The following is an 18,505-nucleotide window of genomic DNA, read 5'->3' on the forward strand; positions in this document are numbered from 1 at the left end:
ATTCTAGAGTCGGGGTATGTTACGTCCGCAGACAAAAAACTCCGTTTATCCGTATGGCCAAACCCACGCTGCCATCCGCCTATATGCGCCGATCACATGCACCGTGTATGCTGCGGATAAAAATATACCTTCTTGTATCTCCGCAATTCACCACCTACTTACATCAGAGACGACATAAGCGAGCTCTGGGCATACGCCTGGGAGTGAACTATTAGCGACAATTCGAGGCGAAAAAGGTGTTACGCATCTTACCATGGGCTTAATATCCGGGTGAGGAACAGCATCAAACTGCTTGAATTGCAGCTCATAGTCGGGGCCAATGTTGATGTAAGCTCCCCTGTTCTCGGTGGAGTCACAGTACCTAGGCGCAGAGAAGACTACGACAGTTAGTCTCAGAACTAGGACTCTCAATAGCTGATAGAAGCTTACCAGTAATGCAACGCCCGTCGTGCTGCACCTCGTAGCCATCCATGCGGACTTCGTGACTGCGAATGACAGCCTCAAGGCCGTTGTTCTCGCAAAACTTCTTGGTGATATCCGGGCCAAACTGCATGCCAACACCACGCTTGCTCGGGCCACGACCAGGCTCGTCTTGAGGATCCGTCCACAGCATCTCCATCATGAGACCGGCCTGGCCGGGCTGGCGCTGAGCGTGCCTATCCAGTTTTCGGATGTCATCCAAAGTCACCTTGTCGTCCGAGAACAAACCTCCGTGCAGAACGAGGTACTTGGTTCCGATTAGAGTCGCCAGGGGCAGAGCCGAGAAACTCTCGGAGAACAGCTTGAAAATCCTGCGCTCGTCAGCAACGCTAGCTTGGCAGATTATTGGTGCTCAGAACTTACCTCTCGTTGTACTTCGCCTTGCATTCGCCCTCGAAACCGTACACACGGTTCATGTCGTCAGTCTCGTGGTTGCCACGGTTCAGGAAGAATGCCTTGGGCCGCAGCCATTTGTAGGCATAAAGCAGAAGTGCGATCTCGGTAGACCATGACCCACGATCTACGAAGTCACCATTGAACAGGTAGTAGTGCTTGTCGTTTGGCGTTCCGTTAAGACGGAAGAGCTCCATCAAGTCAAAGTATTGGCCTGTCCAATGGGTTAGTAAAGCCCTTTCGAAGGTGTCGCAAGACAACTTACCGTGTGTGTCACCGCAGACGGTGAGCTCGGTACCCTCTGGAATCTCCATCTCCACCATCGTTGGCTCGTCATAGACAAGGTTCTTGACGGCCAGGATGATTTGGTAGACATACTTTTTGTGAAGCTTCTTGCCGGTCTTGAACCGCTCTGTCATATCGTCGATGAACTCCTGGGTCATTTCGTTGCCCAGTCTAACACCGTCGTAATCCGCCTCAACAGCGATAGCATCGAGATCGAGGCCTTCAGCAGCAGAGGGTTCATCGCCAACCTCGATGGCGGCAAAGAAGTCCAGCTTGCGCACTATCTTCTTGCACTCGTCCAGTTTCAACTTGGCATCCTTGTTGTTCGGGTCAAGCCGTATGCATTCTTTGAAATCGACGAGGGCATCTTTGGGTCTCAGAATGGCAGTGTGGGCAAGGCCTCGGCGGAAGTATGCCTAAGATCGCATCGGCGTCAGCAACGGAAGCGTCTGACTAGACTGCCAGCTGTGCCCAAGACCACTCACCTTCACAAACTTGGGATTCAGCTCAATGGCCTTCCCACAATCCGAGATGGCGTAGCCGTATGCTTCGGACTTGATATATGCCTACACCGGACCAAGATGTTGTTAGTCACGCGAGCAACTCGACTGTGTAGCCTCGGCGCAGAGAAAGAAGGGAGCGAACCTGAGCGCGGTTGGTGAAGAAAGTTGGTTCCTTGTCGTTCAGCTCAATGGCCTTGGAATAGAAATCAATAGCGGTCGGCCAATCGTGGGCAGCAAAGGCTTTGTTGCCATCATTCTTGAGGGCTGTCGCCCGCTCCTCTGGCGTAGACATGGCGGCAGTGGCAGGCAATGGACTAATTGCACAAGCAAAGTGTGGGGTAGTTTATCGCAGACAACCTAAGCCTGTTTCTCTCTCCTTCGCCCACGAACTAATGGATCAGAGTTGTCTTTTCCTTGGCGCGGGTCTTGCGTGCGAAGTCCAAACCGAGGCGCACAACGGGATGGGAAGGAAGGGTGGAAGTCGCAAAAATTTGCTATGCGGCGGAAGCTCTTCGAAGGTTGAAGTTGCCGGACCTGGTCAGAAAGCTTCCTCTTTCGCGACGGTTCGGCCCTTAAACCCTCTTCGGAGCTAACAGAAACAGTGCGGTCGTGTCGCACAGTACGACAAGTTGCAGTGAGGGGTGGTAGTACTCAGTTGCCACTTCAGGCGTTCGACAGGGGGGTTGAAAGGGCAGTACCGCGGCCTAGCCCCTCCCTTAGTGTCAACTTTCACTTGCCACACTACTTGGCCCTGCTTGCCTGCCTACCTTACTGCGCGCCGGGACATGTCTGGCGGGGAAGGGGAGGCCTTGAACCCAGCACCGAATGGCCCCGTTAGTTGCATAGATACTGTGAACGGCGCGTGTTATCTTGTCGCTTATCGGAGCCGCTCCACGTCATTTCGGACGCGAACTTGAGCGCAACTCGGTTTTACGAATTGGCCTCACCCGTAGTCTTCGAACTTGATGCTTTTCAGTGCGACGGCCTTCGCAAGGCTGCGATTCACTCCCTTCGAGGCATTTGGATGCTTGAAGCAACACCATTTGCGGCCAGACAACTCCAATCTGTAACGATGGCCTCGCAAGACCGTACATCGAATGCGCTGGTGCGCAAGCGAACCGACACCGAACTGATGCCGCCACCGCCTCCTGCGAAGAAGATCAAGCGCCCCAAGAAGGTCATAGACGAAGACTCCTACACCGATGCCCTTTCGCAGATTATCGCCCGAGACTTCTTCCCGGGACTCCTTGAAGCGGAGACGCAACAAGAGTATCTCGACGCCCTTGAGTCGAAAGACAAGGCATGGATATCCAGTGCTGGGCAAAGACTACAGCGCGTGATGACTCCGGGGAGACAAAGGGTTAAACGGCCGGCACCATTTGACAATGGAGGACGCACGCCATCGGCGTACGGCGCAGATACGCCGGCGTCTGTTGCATCGACAGTGGTCGAAGCGCCAAAGCCGGTCGTGGACACCAACATGAGCCTTGCCAATTTTCAGGCCACGTACACAAGCGAGGACAACGAAAGTTTCTACAGGCTTATGGACAAACAGAATCAAAAGAAGGTGGAGAAATACGCATGGATTTGGCGGGGGAACAAGTTGCCATCGAAACAAATGATCAAACAGGCGGAGGTGGAGGCGAAATTATTGCAGACAAGGAGTTTGGTTGACGATGGGTTCAAAAGGGACAGACTGGCTATCAAGGACATCGATGAGAGGCCAGCCAGACCCGACAGCTGGAACGCCAACCCCAAAAACAATCTTATGTTTGGACCAGACAGTGTGGAGGACAACTATGAGAGCCCGGCCCAGAAGGCTCAAGCTGAGTCAAGGATGGGCCCAAAGACTATCAACTATCAAAACACAAGGATACCACAGCCAGCAATCGTCGAGAGACCCCCATCACCGACACTTTCTGCCGTAAGGGACGCGATTGCTGGTAAAACTCGAAAAGAAGATCAGGCCTCCAGCGCTGTCGGGGGAGGGGAAACACCGAGGGTAAACGGATATGCGTTTGTGGACGACGAAGATGACGAAGACGACGTTTTGCCTGTCCCGGTTATCAGCCTGGGTCCTGGTGATGCTACACCGAATCCGTTCAAGTTGCAAGAGCAACGGAAAAGAGAAGGCCTGCATCACCGGTTAGTAGAGCGCGCCGCACAGTCCAAGAGAGAATCTGTGAAGAACGGACTGACCGGAAAGCTGGAGAGGACGCCAGTGCCTAAATTTCCCTCTAGTCCACGGGTTTCAGGTGGTTTAACGCCTGCCGCCCAACGGTTATGGAGCAAGATTGGCACTCCAAGACCAGGTAGTTCGAGCAATCCCTCCACGAAGGCGACACCTCTGAGGGCGAGAGGCTCACTCCTAAAGGGGGGAGCCTCGGTAAGAAGGGAGCAATAGACACTGATATTTTTGGTTTATGAATAATGATTGGCAAGGGGAAAGGGTGGAGCAGGGGTACCATAGGCAAAGCTCTCTAAGTCGCGCAATGCCGCGCGAACAAGTATTTCCATGGCATCGATATCCAGGGAGGCGCCTTCAATTGCATTCGTCATTTATCAACCGTTAATGAATACCGAAACGTATTACTGGCTACCCAATGTCAAATTTAACGGAAGAAAACGTTCATATATCTGGGCTCCGATTCTTAATGACTTACATGAAAGTTGTGGTTATGGTTAGTTCAATGATTGCTTAGACAATAACCCCGTTATTTCACTAAATATGCATATATAAAGCTTATTGGAGCTATATCCACTATTAGATGCATATACCCATCACTCAATTTTCCGCCATGACGAACTCGATTTAATGATCCCGGCCCATCCTGAAAGCCGCGAGCTACCCAAGGAGTAAGAGAGTGAACACGGAAAACATGCGTGTGGACTAATCAGAAACTTACCGCCCTGATGAGGTTCGCCGATTTTGCTGTCGATTTGGCAGCTGTGCTTAGTGCTTCGCGTTCTGTCGCATCGAAACATGTCGCTCTGCGAGGTCGACAGCTTGAAAGCTTCACCAAGGCCTCCAGCTTAACACGTCGAGCTCCAACGGCACCTCAGTACACCCAAACCAATGCTGCAGCGGAGGAAGCGGAGGCTCAATCGCAAGCTGCAAAGGAACCTCCTCCCTCGAAAGCTGAGCCAACACCTCAAGCTAGCCACATCCCTCATGCATCACCAAGCAACTTTCAGCCCAATCTCAGCAATGCATCTGGCATCCGGCCAGACTCCGGGTCCGTTTTGTCTGAATTAAGACAGTCGAATCCTTCGGGATTCCCGTGGTCAGATGTATCGGCATTGAAAGGAAAGCTTAAGAAGGGCGATTCCATTCCACCAACCCCTGTAGGCAACAGACCGACGGCCTCATACGGCGCCCCTATTTCTGAGGAGCTCGATGACCTCCCGCCAGGTATCAATGTCAACATCTTCCACAGCAATCGTGCCGCCAAGCTGCTGGGTAAGAAGGAAGACCTGTCGACGGACAAGTTTGGAAATCGGAAGAAGCTTAAGCCGGTTGGTCTCCCTGAGTTTGTCGACCACTCCAAATCGTCAAACGCCGGCCAAAAGAAGGGCTCGACCTCGCCTGAGATCAGCATAAAACCCGTTCAAGAGGCATCTGTGACAGATGCAGCAGGGGATGGTACAAAGGCGAACCCCTCTCCAGTTGCTCCAGAGCCTCGGGAAGCTGCGACGCCTTCTGCTATCCCTGCCGGGGCGAAGTCGAAGGTCGAGCTGCCAAGTGAGACTTTCCCGGGCGCAGCAGTTGACCAACCACCTTCGCCAGCATACGTCCTGAAAGAATCGAAAGTGCCCGCGACGCGCCTGAGCAGGCTTTGGAACTATGGCGGCCTTGCAGCGGGAATGATGGGCGGTGCTATTACCGAAAGCATAGGCAGAGCCTTCGGTGGCAAGGGCGAGGGTTCGGTTTTGCTCAGCGCCGGTAACATGGAAAGGCTCGTGTCTAAGTTGTCAAGAATGAGAGGTGCTGCTTTGAAAATGGGCCAAATGATGAGCTTCCAGGACACGAAGATGCTTCCAGGGCCGATCCAGGAGGTTCTGCAAAGAGTACAGGACCGCGCCGACTACATGCCAGCGTGGCAAAGAGACAAGGTGCTCACGGCGAATCTGGGCTCTGAATGGCGCGAACTCTTCGAAGAATTCGAGGAGAAGCCCATCGCCGCCGCTTCGATTGGCCAGGTTCATCGTGCCACCCTGAAAGAGGGCGGTCGCAAGGTTGCCGTCAAGATCCAGTTCCCGGGAGTTGCTGACTCCATCAACTCCGACCTCGACAACCTTGGCATCCTCTTAACGGCTACCAAGCTCCTGCCAAAAGGCCTCTACCTGAACAAGACCATTGACAATGCACGACTCGAGCTTGGGTGGGAATGCGATTATGAAAGGGAAGCACAGTGCCTGATTCGTTACAAGGAGCTGCTTGCCAATGAACAAGACGTTTTCCTTGTACCTGGCGTTCATTTGCAAGCTTGCGGAAAAAATGTCCTGACCATGGACTGGATGGAGGGTGTCGGAGTCACTAGAGTCAAGTCTTTTACCCAAGAGCAGAGGGACTGGATCGGCACGCAGCTTCTCCGTCTCTGCTTGCGGGAAATCACCGAGTTCAAGTTTATGCAGACCGATCCCAACTGGACGAACTTTCTCTACAACGCAAAGACCAATAAGCTCGAGCTTCTCGACTTTGGTGCTTCCAGAGAGTACCCCGATAAGTTCGTGACCCAATACGTCCACCTTCTTGCAGCTGCTTCGAGAACCGACCGGGAGGGTGTCAAACAACTCTCCGAGAGTCTCGGATACCTTACCGGCCATGAGAGTAGGACTATGGTCGACGCCCATGTCAACTCGGTGCTCACCCTGGCGGAGCCCTTCCTCGGCTCTGCACCTGAAGTTTACGACTTCCACGACCAAACCATCACCGAGCGTGTCAAGGCTCTCATTCCCATCATGCTGCGCGAGAGACTTGCACCTCCACCTGAGGAGACGTACAGCCTGCACCGCAAATTGAGCGGTGCCTTTTTGCTTTGCGCGAAACTTGGCAGCAAGGTCAGATGCCGCGAGATGTTTGAGGAGAGCTTGAAGAAGAACGGATATACTGTCTAGACTAAAAGGATGAAGGGCTACCCTCACTCCATTTATGTACCATTTTGTATCATAATTGTACGAACAGCATGTAGAAAGCGCACAAGGACGAACAAAGACAAAATGCTCCCTAAAGCACCCGTGAAGTTGTCTATTTTCCACGTAAAGCAGGAGACAATACCTCCCTTAATCACGAGGCCGCCTCTGCATTTGATCAAGCTCCTTCCTCTCCCTGCCAACGACCTTCTTGCGCTTCCGCTCAATCGTCCGGTCAACTTGCTTCTTCTTCATGCCGGCGAACTGGTCTATGAGGAATCTCTTCTTCTGCTCAGCCTTCTTCAGATAGAACGGTTGCTTGCCCTGCTTCACCAGCTCCTTCTCGCGGCGCTTGTGCTCCGCAATAACGCCCGCCTCACGGTCCTTGCGCTCTCGCGTCTTCATCTTGGACTCCATAGACAGAACCACGCGCTTCATCTCCTCCTTCTTGGTCGGGTCCTTGGTCTTCTTGATCTCAGCGCGCAGTTGCTTCATCTCGTCCTTGCGGTACTCGTCCAGGAAGGCGTAGGCTTTTCTGGCCTTCGCCTCGTCGATGGGCCCGCTGAGCGGGTCGAAACGCGGGTCGCGGACTTCCATCTTCGGCACGGCGATGACCTCGCGCTTGCGGGAGACGGGTTTCTTGCTGGACACTTCGGTGGGCGCGTGTTTGCTTGAGCGTTTGGCGGGATCGGCGAACTTGGGCCTCCTTCCGACTTCCTCAGGGCCAGAATCCGAGTCCGAGTCCCCTTCTGAGGCTGCGTCTGCGCCGCGTTTACGCCTTGCGGGCATGGAGGCTTGGGCTTTTGCGAGGGCGCCGAAGGAGACTGATGAGATGTCGACTTTGGGCTTCTTTGGTGGGGGTGACCCTTCGGACTGCGCCGTTGTAAGAATAATGCTTTGAAATGTTTTTAGTATGAAATCTTACCTCTTCATCATCATCCTGATTCATCTCATCATCATCCTCGTCATCCTCACTCAGTTCATCACCCTCCTCATCCTCACCCTCAGGCTCACTGCTGTGGTTCTCATCGATCTCAGGCTCCTCCTCTTTACGGGGCTTCACACGGCGCTGGAGGCCAGAGAACCCTTGCTTTCTCTTTCCGGATAACATTTTGTGACCGTGCGGAGTTTTCTCTTGTGGTATAGTCGGGAAATGCAGGGTAGGGAGCCACTTGAATGAAGTTCGCTCATAGTCCTTTAGTGGCTTTCGTGAACTTTTTTGGCGGTCGGTCGGGCGATTAGCCTATCGATTAGACGGGTATTTATCGATAAGATAAGCATTAAACGGAATTTCTCGTCAATGCGACAAGCAAATACGTTCCTGCTCTTCCTGGGCAATTCCCTCTCCACAATCGCAAGACAAGAGAGGCCCTGAATTAGCTGCGACCTGATCATTCCATTCGCGCAGGCCTGCGTCATAAATACACGCGGACTTTCAGCCAAGAATTGGTCCAATCTGCCAGCTTTCTTCCATCGCCAACCCCAGGTCGCGCCTGCTCATGCGCCCCTCCATCGCCAGGATCTACCCCGGGTCTCAACCATCTCTCCTACATCGCTTTGTCCAAACTGCCGCGCGCCGACGCCCAAGTCAACCCCGCCGTCCCGCTCGAAGCACTCCCACATCCGAACCTACTTCCAAGCCACCTACCACCTTCGGCGGCGCAACTCTGGTTTACGGTCCCGGCGTCGCCAAAATGGACTTGCCCAATTTACAATGGTGGGCGAGGCCGGCCCCAAACATCACCGCGGCGCCCACACAGCCAAGCAACGGCTTCTCAATACCGGGCTTGGGAAACGCGGCGAACATCCCGTACTCGACGCCCCAGGCCGCGCCTGCACCCGCGTCTGCGCCCCAGACTGCCCCGATTCCCAAGCGACCCATCGCCGTAGACCAATCCACAATCCCAACGGGACCTCGCACGCCGTCAGTCCTCCGGCCTGTCGTCCATCGGCCTGTCGTCCATCATCTCTCGCGCGTCACCCCGCTAACATTTCTGCAGAGCAGCACCCGGCAGCCGCGATAAGATCGTGGCACCCAGTGCTGCGTCAGGCGGCGTTCCGAACCCGACGGCGGAGTACCTTCACCGGTCCTCCCTTCCGCCAACTCTCCTCCCCTCCCCTCAGCCGATCCTCGTCGTAATGGACCTCAACGGCACCCTCCTCCACCGCCCCAACCGTCGCAACGCAACCTCCTTTGTCGAGCGCCCTCACGCGAAGCGCTTCTTGCAATACTGTCTCGACACCTTCCACGTCGTCATCTGGTCGTCTGCCCGCCCCAGCAACGTCCAGTCCATGTGCGACCAGCTCCTCCTGGGACCCCCGGCCCGCGGCGGACACGCAGATAGAGCCTCGTACCGCCGCCGCGTCCTCGCCGTCTGGGGCCGCGACCGTTTCGGGCTGTCGCAGGCCGACTACAAGCTCCGCGTGCAGGTCTACAAGCGTCTGGATATGGTCTGGAGCGAGCCGGGCGTGCAGGCGGCGCACCCGGACGCGGCGTTCGGGGGCCGGTGGGACCAGTCCAACACGGTCCTCGTGGACGACTCTCTCGAGAAGGCCCGGAGCGAGCCCTACAATCTCCTCCGCATCCCCGAGTTCTTTGGCGATGCCAACGAGCCCGGCCATGTCGTGCCCCAGGTCCACGATTACCTGAATGCGCTGTGCTACCAGTCAGACATCAGCGCATACATGCGGACGAGCCCGTTCCAGTTGAGGGACGATTACAGACTTGCGCCGCCTGAGCAGCAGTAATGTGTGTAGGAGTCGGACAGGTGGCTCGCTGGGCAGCCTTACATATTCGGATTGGCCCGGATGGATATTGGGCGAACAGCATGGGAACATAGATATACTTGGTAGCATCGAGATACCCCTTGACGTAAGCTCACAAAAGCAATTACAGTTGGTCGGTCATTAATCAGGGCAATTCACGATGTGGAATGTAAAAATTGTGGTTTGTTTGTTCAGGAACATCCTGCATCTATTTGCCTCGTTTCAGTAACTTGGCACACAGCCTCTGGCATTACGTGCAAGATAATTCTTCTCGGGTCCATAACATCGTCTACACACCCCCTTGCCTAATCGTAAACTCGTTTCATCTCTGCCATAAGCCATAAATGTTGGATCACTCCCTAAGAAAGCAATTCGCTTATTTGAAGACCTTGCCGTCGGCAACAGCGTACTCCTTGCCGTTGTGGGTAATGGGCTTCTCCCATCCCCAAGAGTCGGAGACGAACTGGCGGTCCTCAGGCTTGGAGGCGTCGAGCTTGACGAAGTCGTAGCTCTCGTAGTCGGGAGCGACGTCGAAGGCAGGCTTGTAGTCCTGGCCGCGGATGACGAAAGCACCCTCGATGACGGAGTCGTTGTTCTCGCCGTAGACGGCAGAGCATCCGAAGAGGTACTTGCGGGAAGCCTCAAGACGGTTGTTGAAGCCACCGATCAGGTTGTTGGACATGAAAGTCAGGGTAAGCTCGTCGTTGTACTTGTACTTGACCTTCCAGAGGGAGAACTCCTCGAAGTTGGCGTTGTCCCAGAACCACTTCATGGCCTCATCGTGGTTCTTGATGTTGGAGTATTGGCGCTTCCACTCCTCGAGGTCGAAGGTGGCGCGGGGAAGCTCAGCGAGAGGGTGCTTGGGCTTGGGGGCGGGGGCATCCTCAGCAGCAGCAGCGGGGGCAGCAGCGGGCTTGGCAGCCTTGGGGGCGGCCTCCTTCTTGGGCTGCTCAGGCTTCTTGGGGGCGACGTTGGTGAGCTTGGGAGTCTCGAGGTACTCCTGCTTCTCGACGACGGCGGTCCAGATGTCCTGGTTGATGATGGTATCGTACCAGCGGGTGACGCTGGGGTTCTCCTGGCGCCACTGCTTGTCGAAGAAGAACTCGAAGCCACGGGCAATGATGCCAGCGGCGAAGAGGTCAGCGAGGGTGATGCGCTCGCCAACGAGGTAGGTGTTGTTAACGAGGTGCTCCTCGACAACCTTGACGGCCTTGAGGGCAACCTTGGAGGCGTCCTCGACGGCCTTCTTGTTGTAGGGGTCCTTGCCCAGGAGAGGGCGGTACCAGGCACCCATGGGGGGGAGGACCTCGGAGTTGAAGTAAGACAGCCACTTCAGGATGGAAGCGTAGCTGAAGAAAAATCATGTTAGCCACGTGGTGCTCAAAGTGGGTGTGATGGCGATTATGGTGCACTTACTCCTGCTTGGTCTTACCGAGAAGGGTGGTCTTCTCGTTCTGGGAGGTGACTGAGGGGTCTCGTTAGCTTAATGCTACCCAACGTTTTCAAACATCATGGACGATTCAATGGCAGGATCAGAAATTTAGACTATATCAACAAGGAAATTCAGACAGGGATAACTGTATGAAAAAAAAGCTTGATCATCATATCGAGGGCGGTGTGTGTGTGTGTGTGTGCGAGGGCTTTTGTCAGGCGCAAGTGACTCATAACATACTGTAGATGGCGATGGCGATGCACTCAGAGAGAGGGTAGCCATCCTCGCCGAGGAAGGCGGGGACCTTGCCAAGCTTGTTGGCCTGGAGGTGCTCAGCGGAAGGGTTGGTGGTGTCAGCCTCGATGAACTCGAGGTCAACGTTGTTGGCCTTCGCGACGGCGCGGATGGCCGTGGTGCGGGGGTTGGCCTGAAGAGTCGACCATGGTCAGCCGAGGAACCTAGAAACCAGGGAAAATGAAGGACAATAATTGCGTTTGCTTACCGGGTAGGTGAAGAGCTTGCCGAACGCCATCTTGATTCAGTTGTGCGACTGAGTGATGGAAGGGGGTATCAAAAGTGTGTTGAGGAGATGGACGAGAGAGAAGGAAAAGTTCAGTTCCCCCGCCAGTTGAAGGTGACAATTTTTTTTAATTCGAGCGCCAGTGCCCCGCCACCCCTCCGACACAGCTGTCGCTTGGGCAATGGGAGGGGTAAAACGCCTCACGCATGTTGCGACAGAGGAGGGTCCAAGCACAACTGTGGCTGGTGAGTCACGTGATATGTCGTCCGATGTTTTGCCGCGTCCGTCCCTGGGCGTTAGACAGGAATTTCTAGCTGGGTCTTGAGGCTGCATACTGTTCACGACATCGCGACGGCCACCGCATCGACGAGGGCGTTGATCGAGGTCCCACACAATGTCCAACCTACGCCACGGCTTGCAGCAGACCCTCTGCCTGCGCCAACTGGCAAAAGGCCAGCTTCTGAGGCCGCAATGGCAACGACCGAGCTTCCAAGTCGGCACCAAGAGCATCTCGACGAGCCAGTCTAAAGCTCAACAGACCGAATCCAATGCCGACACGAGCCTCACTCTGCCTCCCGAGCAACCCTTCTCTGGCGTCAAGAACGTCCGTCCACTTCCCGTCTCGCCGTCGTACTTCTCCAGAGAGCCTCGGTTCAACGACGCCCACATCAAGCTATCCACTCTTTTGCAGCGATACCAGCACCTCCCGACAGCGCCGCCCGAGCTTGTCCCGCGACAAGTATGGAAGAACCTGAAGGGATACCGACAAACCACTGGTGAACCAGTCAAGGCCATGCCTTACAGCCAAGTCTTGGCCATGGTCAAGCGGTTACATCAGATCTACCCCAAATTGATGCCCGGAGAAGTCAGGGAGGCTCTGCAGGAGTTCAAGCGCGACATCGACGCATACAAGAACGTGCCAAAGGTCGCCCCTCTCGACAAATTTGGACGCGCCTTGGGCGTCGGCCGGAGAAAGACGTCGAACGCGCGCGCATGGGTTGTGGAAGGCACCGGAGAGGTGCTGGTCAACGGCAAACCCCTGAACGAGGCATTTGGCAGGATCCATGACCGTGAAAGCGCCATCTGGGCTCTTCGGAGCACGGGAAGAACAGATAAGTACAACGTATGGGCACTCGTTGAAGGTGGCGGAGTCACCGGGCAGGCCGAAGCCCTCACGTTAGCGGTTGCCAAGGCCATTATGGTACACGAGCCAGCCTTGAAGCCGATATTGAGAAAGGGTGAGTGAAGCTCCAATTCCGGGCGTGCTATCGAATCCTTTGCTAACATGCTCTGATCCCCAGCTGGCTGCATCACGCGCGACCCAAGGAATGTGGAGAGAAAGAAGCATGGCCACGTCAAGGCCAGAAAGATGCCTGCCTGGGTCAAGAGATAGAACAACCCTTGCCGTGCGCGGCATTGGTTATGGCGGCATCGGCCATTCATACCACCTTACTGTTGTACCACCACCCTTGTGTATTCATAGAACAGAGGCAGCTCTTACAATGCCAGCCTATGATGTATGTTTGCCTTGCGGCCAGACGTTGGAAGGTCTCCCGCGCAACCAACAACTTCCTGGTGATGCATGAGCCCATCTACGCGAGACCGAAAACAAGACAGGACCGACCAAGACGGCTAGCCCTGTTCCTGCCGATCCAGCCTGCTTGTCGATGCTTACGGAAGACTTGGCCGATTTGACAAGGCTTGGAGAGGCCACAGTCGGCATCGCCGGCGCTTCTTAATAATATCATATCAACTAGACAGCCATAGAACCACTTCAAGATAAGTATGATGTTGAACGGCTTACTGTCCCGGACGCGTGACAGGAGACGGCAGGGGTCAGCGCCGAGCACGGCAAATGTCCAGACCCTTGAAACCCGGCCCATGTAGTTGGCGGAGAAGCAACGTGGTGTCCCCGACTCACCCAATAGTTCAAATCTCTGGTTGTGGCCGGGCGACGAGAGGCATAGCCACGAGGACGATTGGGGCGGTTTGAATGCCCAAGGATCAACTCGAGATCCATTTGATGATTCCCAAGCTTTGAAACATAGTGAGGCGGATTCGCGGTTTACAGCTCGATATTTCCGCAGCACGTCTCTCTGCAACTGTCCTCAACGCATGCTCTAGCGTCACCATTGATGGGCAACAGTGATGTCTTCAGGCTGATGAGGTTCATTTAACTAGTGCGTGCAGCGGCCACTTGCAACTGGCGACGGGGCGGCCGTGAATGGATTCCGGCGCGCATTGAAACTAGGCTGTTAAGGTAGCCCTCGTGTGTCATTGTCAGGCCAGAATCAAAAGGCGGCGGCACCGGTTGGCACCTGTGCACAGTTGCGGGCAAATTGAAGATTCGAACAATATTAAAACGGTCCGTGGGCAAGCGCGTCGACATCTCTGGGGTCAAGGCTAACGATGACGCCCCCCCTCCCCGCCCCTCTCCAAATAGCCAGCGTTGCAGAAATGCTTCTGGCGAGGGCCATGTTTCAATTTCCCACACAAGGTAACCCCTAAAAGGAGACGACAGCGAGGGCACAGACACTTGCACCGTCCCCGACCGCCGAAGGTTTCTAGAAGCATGGAATGGGCGAATCGAAGGTTCGTGAAGCTGGTTTCACCCCTTGCGACCGTTTTTGGTGGACGGCTTTTCAGTCCCGTCGGCGGTTCACTCGGAAACGGAGTCAGAGAGATGATGGCCAGCACGAGTCGGCTGATTTCGCCGCATCAGGCATGACGGTGACGATGATCAAGCAATACCCGCCATATGTCTCATTAGTCGTTGTGGGGATTTGCAATGAGTATCAGGGCGAGCAGGGGCGGTGTACAGCAATGGAGGGATGAAGGGACAAAATGTGGTTGAATTTGGAAACCAACCACATGGCGAACGGGGGGTGGATGGTGGTAGCAGTGTCGGGCTGGGGATGATGGCGGCTTGAGATGACGGGATGAATGGTTTGGTGAGCAAGATGATCGGAAATACATGAGGTGATACGAGAACGAGGCCACACATCTGGCAGGGTTTGGCGTTACAACATTTTTAGGCCATTCGCGTGAGTGGATGAGAGATTCGGACTGAGTCTTTGGGAAGGATCTCTTTGAGCAGACTTTGTCTGGCGAGGGGGAATATCGTGGCAAGCTGCGGGGATGAACCAGGTGTCGGTTGAGATGATCGACGGTGGTCGCCTTGTGTGAGGCTGAGATCGCCCAACAACGTCCAACAACATCCAACGGCTGCGGTAACGGGGCTGGACCTTGCCGAAGGGCAGGATAAGGATGAGAAGGGAAGAAAGCAGCACACCACACTACCAGTCGAGGGTGACACCGCCCGTCAGTTCAAAATAGTGGTTGCATTGGGGTGTAAGTGTAGGGTGAACGTGGTAAATGACCGAGGCGGAAATGGCGATTGGGCGCGCCTTTAGCTCGACCGTTGGCGGTCAGGTTCACAAGCGTGACCGGCCATCTCCGCTAGCTCGGGCCTTCAATTGAGTCGACCAGCACGGCGGTCCCTCGGCAAGCCTCGGTTTTCGAGTCGGGGATTTGGAAGATCGAAGTCGGCTGGAAAGCAGGTGCCGGTGTGTATCGTGGAGTTCTTCCAAGGCGCCTTAGGTAAGGCGTGGAAACTAGGGGTTTTAATTCACGTCACCGTGGCAGACGCAGATGGCATAAGCGCCGTCCTGGACATCCTTAGCGCGCCCGACTTTCTGCAGGCTATGGCTGCCCTATGTCGTGCCATGCATCCGGACGTCAAGGTCGGGCACACCTCGAGTCTCGAGATGGCCACACTAGTATACTGCGTAGGTCCGGCTCGGCTGGATTGGGTTGGTAGGTATGCAATCAAGCCGACTGGAAGAAGGGAATGGGTGGAGTGGGCAATTGCCTTTTGAATCAGGCAGTCTGGTTGGGCAATTGGGTCGTGTTGCCCAAGACATGTATTTGGACAAGCACGCGTGATTGGTACTCTGCACTGTAACCATCCTCAAAGCTTACGACGTGTGTTTGCCATGGTGGTGCGAAACAAGCAAAGCCATGACTTTGTAGCGGCGAGAGGTTGCCGTCCGATGGGAGATGGACCAGGTCGGTCGGTATACGGGTGTTCGGATGTCAAGGCTGAAGGCAACGGGAAAATTGATGATGTTAGAGAAACTCCGCTCCAGTTCCGCATGGAATGCAAGAGGTGAGTGTTTAAGGATAGCGGACTACTGCATGGGACTATGTAAGCGTTCAACAGAGAGCTGAAAATTCGGGGCCACTAGACCTATCGTGGGAGCATCAATTCAAAAGGGCAAAGTACGTACACGGCACGCGGTACGGATAGATGGTACGGATATCTTGCTACATCTGCGTCTGCTCTCTCTCACATGCAATGCACACGATAAAAAAAATACGGGCCTGAAGGTACGGAGGAATATCTCCCTGCCTCAGGTAGGTAGGTACTTGCCCGAAATAATTATGTATATTACGACATATGTTAAGAGTACGTACCTATAGTACTCTCCGTCCAATGCAACACGAGCTTCGTCTCTCACTCTCCCGCATGGTACTTTTTTTTTCTCCCTTTGGGAGAAGGGGGGGGGGGGGGGGGGGGGGTAGCCGGGGAAGCTATTCTTCTTCTCATATATCACCACGCTGGATCAGAGTCGTCCTGATGAAATCTTGTCAAATGTGGGCCCCATTGGTACCTGGAGGAGTATCAGCGGAACTTTTCAACGGAGATATGAAGCTTGGATCCACAATAATTCAGTGTCTCGCAGCATTTGTGAGCACATTTACCCTGCCAGTATCAGTATCGTGTGGCCCGGATTCATCGTGAATGCGTCCGGGTCAACCTACGTCCGTACCGCGAGCCCAGACACTTTGCAGAGTATACCATATTAGTGTAGATCCATCAAGATTGGAGGTAGAGCACCCTTACAACCACACACGCATATCATGCCTCGCCAAGAGAAGGCACAGAACTCTAGCAGGAGGAGCTGGGTGGATAATGAAGGTGCGGTGAGGTAGCTTTTTCATCCAGGGGAGCGTTCCGGCTAATGCAATCTCAAATGACAGAGGACTTTTAACCATGCACGGGCTCATCTGCATCACTTACGTATCCGTACCGTGGTAGGCTGTCGGCAAATGAGGCACACTCGGCCCAAGAGCATTGTAGTGTCGCGTAGTGTACAATGTATGTTCCTAGCAGAGCGGAAACTTTTGCAGAGAAGCTCGACAGCAATTCATGTCACGAAACGCAATCCATCCACCAGGCGAACCCCACCTTCTCGGCCTCTGTAATAGAGCAGTGGGAGCCATTCACAAGCCTGGTTGGCCTGCTCCTCCATGTACGAAATGTCCCATTCAGGGACGATCCCTGTGTTGATGGGGCTCCTCCTCCAAAGAGCCCAAAGCAAGAAAGAAGAAGGGGGGGGATGTCGACCCTGCAGCTGCTGGAGCAGCATTTTCTGCATGGGATCCGGAATGTACAGATACCTCGCCGAGTTCCGTACCCTCCGGACCATTCAAGCAAGGCACCGGCACTCGTTCAGGAACCCACCAAGCCCAGGTTTTCGACCCTGGTCGCTGACAGGGGTCTTTCGTCGGCTCCGTTGACCTCACTTGCTTCCCCTCCACTCCTTCCCAGTGCCTCTCAATCACCCCCCTGGCGGCGACGACATGTGGACAAGGTTCATGGTTCTATCTTTCAACAACGCCAACACGCGTTCACTCTCTAAACCTGCAACCATTGAGGTACCAGTACCCAGTACTCTTCGCTTCAAATCTTCTGTCTCGCTGCAGCCATCTCCCATCCCATGCAGCAGGAGGGGAATGCAACAAGCAAACATATGCACAACATTGCACACTGAAGAGCTTAGGCTCTGCATAACGCCTTTCTCGAACCAAAGCACCAACGCCCGGTGCGGCCTCGGCGTCCGTCACTCGAAGAATAAATAAAATATTAAAGAAAGGGGAAGAAAGAAAAAAAAAAGGACGCACAGATACTGCCGAGGAATTGGCACGCGGTGGCAGTGGTAAAGTGAGGCTTTCGACCACTTCAAACCATTGGGCATCATCGAGTCTCATCAGTTGTCGAACCTGGCCCGGTCAGGTTATTGATGCCATTCTATTTTATTCCGGCTCGTCAGTAAAGGGGTGCGTCAGCTCCCAGTGTGCCAACTCTCACGGTCCCCTTTCCGATATTCCAAATGGCGGCCTGTCATTCTCGTTCCTTGCATTCCATTGGTTTCGGCCCGCCAGCCAAAGAGAGACTCGTGGGAGCGAACGGCACCATTGCAAGTCTTGATCCTGCCTCGTTTGCCGTGACTCCACCAACTACCACGTTTTTCAAATTTTCCGGGGGCGGACTCGGGCCATTCTCCAACTCGGGAGTTTGATCTCTTTGCGTATTCTCTGCTGCCACTCAAGTTGATTCATTGCACATCAATATCTCCCGTCAACCGTGACTGAATCGCACCAGCGCAGGCTTCCGTTTCTGCTGCTGCTGCTGCTTTGAACGAGGTCGGCGAATCTGAAACCTGAGCAAACGGGCTTGACTTGGGCCTGTATATATGTCGCCCAAGGTGAGTTCAACGTTTGCTATTGGGTGAGGCGGAACAGGAGTCGCGACGTCCAGTGGCTGGAAGGCTTGGCTACTGGCTCGACGATGTGGAGGGCATGATGAGCCGAGGGGTAAGGATATGATTGGTACACGACTCAAGTATCGAGTCAAGTTGTGTCCTCGCACACGGCCACCGGCCCCCTCATATGCATGACTGCTGAGCCCAAGTTCCAGATCTCCTGTCAACGACATCAGAGACTATGTACAACGAGAGATATTGAAAGCATGGTTCATCGCTGTCTCGAGCGTTCGAAGTGTGAGAGAGTCGCCGGCTTTGTCATGCTCTCCCCCCATATTGCTCTCCTCTTTTTCCTCCGCTCAGAAGCTGACGATCAATTAGTTGCTCCGCCAAACACCCAAGTGGGTGTCGACCATGGTGTATGTACGTCATTCGGCATCGGCAG

The 18,505-nt window shown here is 54.5% G+C and overlaps 6 protein-coding genes across 6 annotated transcripts; 3 read left to right on the forward strand and 3 right to left on the reverse strand.

The window, feature by feature from the left end:
• Window positions 1-158: 158 nt before the first annotated feature.
• EsH8_III_000873 (protein serine/threonine phosphatase) lies at window positions 159-1,953 on the reverse strand (the record flags this gene model as incomplete). Its single annotated transcript, XM_083262598.1, has 7 exons — window positions 159-197; window positions 253-377; window positions 430-791; window positions 844-1,087; window positions 1,139-1,574; window positions 1,644-1,724; window positions 1,804-1,953. The coding sequence occupies 7 exons, from the start codon at window positions 1,951-1,953 to the stop codon at window positions 159-161; spliced, it is 1,437 nt and encodes a 478-aa protein (XP_083123085.1).
• Window positions 1,954-2,733: 780 nt separating this feature from the next.
• EsH8_III_000874 (nuclear protein Es2-domain-containing protein) lies at window positions 2,734-6,779 on the forward strand (the record flags this gene model as incomplete). Its single annotated transcript, XM_083262599.1, has 2 exons — window positions 2,734-3,806; window positions 5,018-6,779. 2 exons carry the CDS (start codon window positions 2,734-2,736, stop codon window positions 6,777-6,779), a joined length of 2,835 nt encoding a protein of 944 aa, XP_083123086.1.
• Window positions 6,780-6,944: 165 nt separating this feature from the next.
• EsH8_III_000875 (uncharacterized protein) lies at window positions 6,945-7,905 on the reverse strand (the record flags this gene model as incomplete). The annotated part of the gene is made up of 2 exons (XM_083262600.1): window positions 6,945-7,667; window positions 7,720-7,905. The coding sequence occupies 2 exons, from the start codon at window positions 7,903-7,905 to the stop codon at window positions 6,945-6,947; spliced, it is 909 nt and encodes a 302-aa protein (XP_083123087.1).
• Window positions 7,906-8,293: 388 nt separating this feature from the next.
• Window positions 8,294-9,542, forward strand: EsH8_III_000876 (HAD-like domain-containing protein; the record flags this gene model as incomplete). The annotated part of the gene is made up of 2 exons (XM_083262601.1): window positions 8,294-8,718; window positions 8,795-9,542. The coding sequence occupies 2 exons, from the start codon at window positions 8,294-8,296 to the stop codon at window positions 9,540-9,542; spliced, it is 1,173 nt and encodes a 390-aa protein (XP_083123088.1).
• Window positions 9,543-9,936: 394 nt separating this feature from the next.
• Window positions 9,937-11,524, reverse strand: EsH8_III_000877 (uncharacterized protein; the record flags this gene model as incomplete). Its single annotated transcript, XM_083262602.1, has 4 exons — window positions 9,937-10,909; window positions 10,977-11,025; window positions 11,233-11,419; window positions 11,495-11,524. 4 exons carry the CDS (start codon window positions 11,522-11,524, stop codon window positions 9,937-9,939), a joined length of 1,239 nt encoding a protein of 412 aa, XP_083123089.1.
• Window positions 11,525-11,906: 382 nt separating this feature from the next.
• On the forward strand, window positions 11,907-12,905 carry EsH8_III_000878 (mitochondrial 37S ribosomal protein uS9m; the record flags this gene model as incomplete). Its single annotated transcript, XM_083262603.1, has 2 exons — window positions 11,907-12,750; window positions 12,814-12,905. 2 exons carry the CDS (start codon window positions 11,907-11,909, stop codon window positions 12,903-12,905), a joined length of 936 nt encoding a protein of 311 aa, XP_083123090.1.
• Between the last annotated feature and the right edge of the window lie 5,600 nt (window positions 12,906-18,505).

The sequence above is a fragment of the Colletotrichum jinshuiense genome, chromosome 3 (assembly GCF_051148585.1).
Source record: "Colletotrichum jinshuiense chromosome 3, complete sequence".
Lineage (NCBI taxonomy): Eukaryota > Fungi > Ascomycota > Sordariomycetes > Glomerellales > Glomerellaceae > Colletotrichum > Colletotrichum jinshuiense.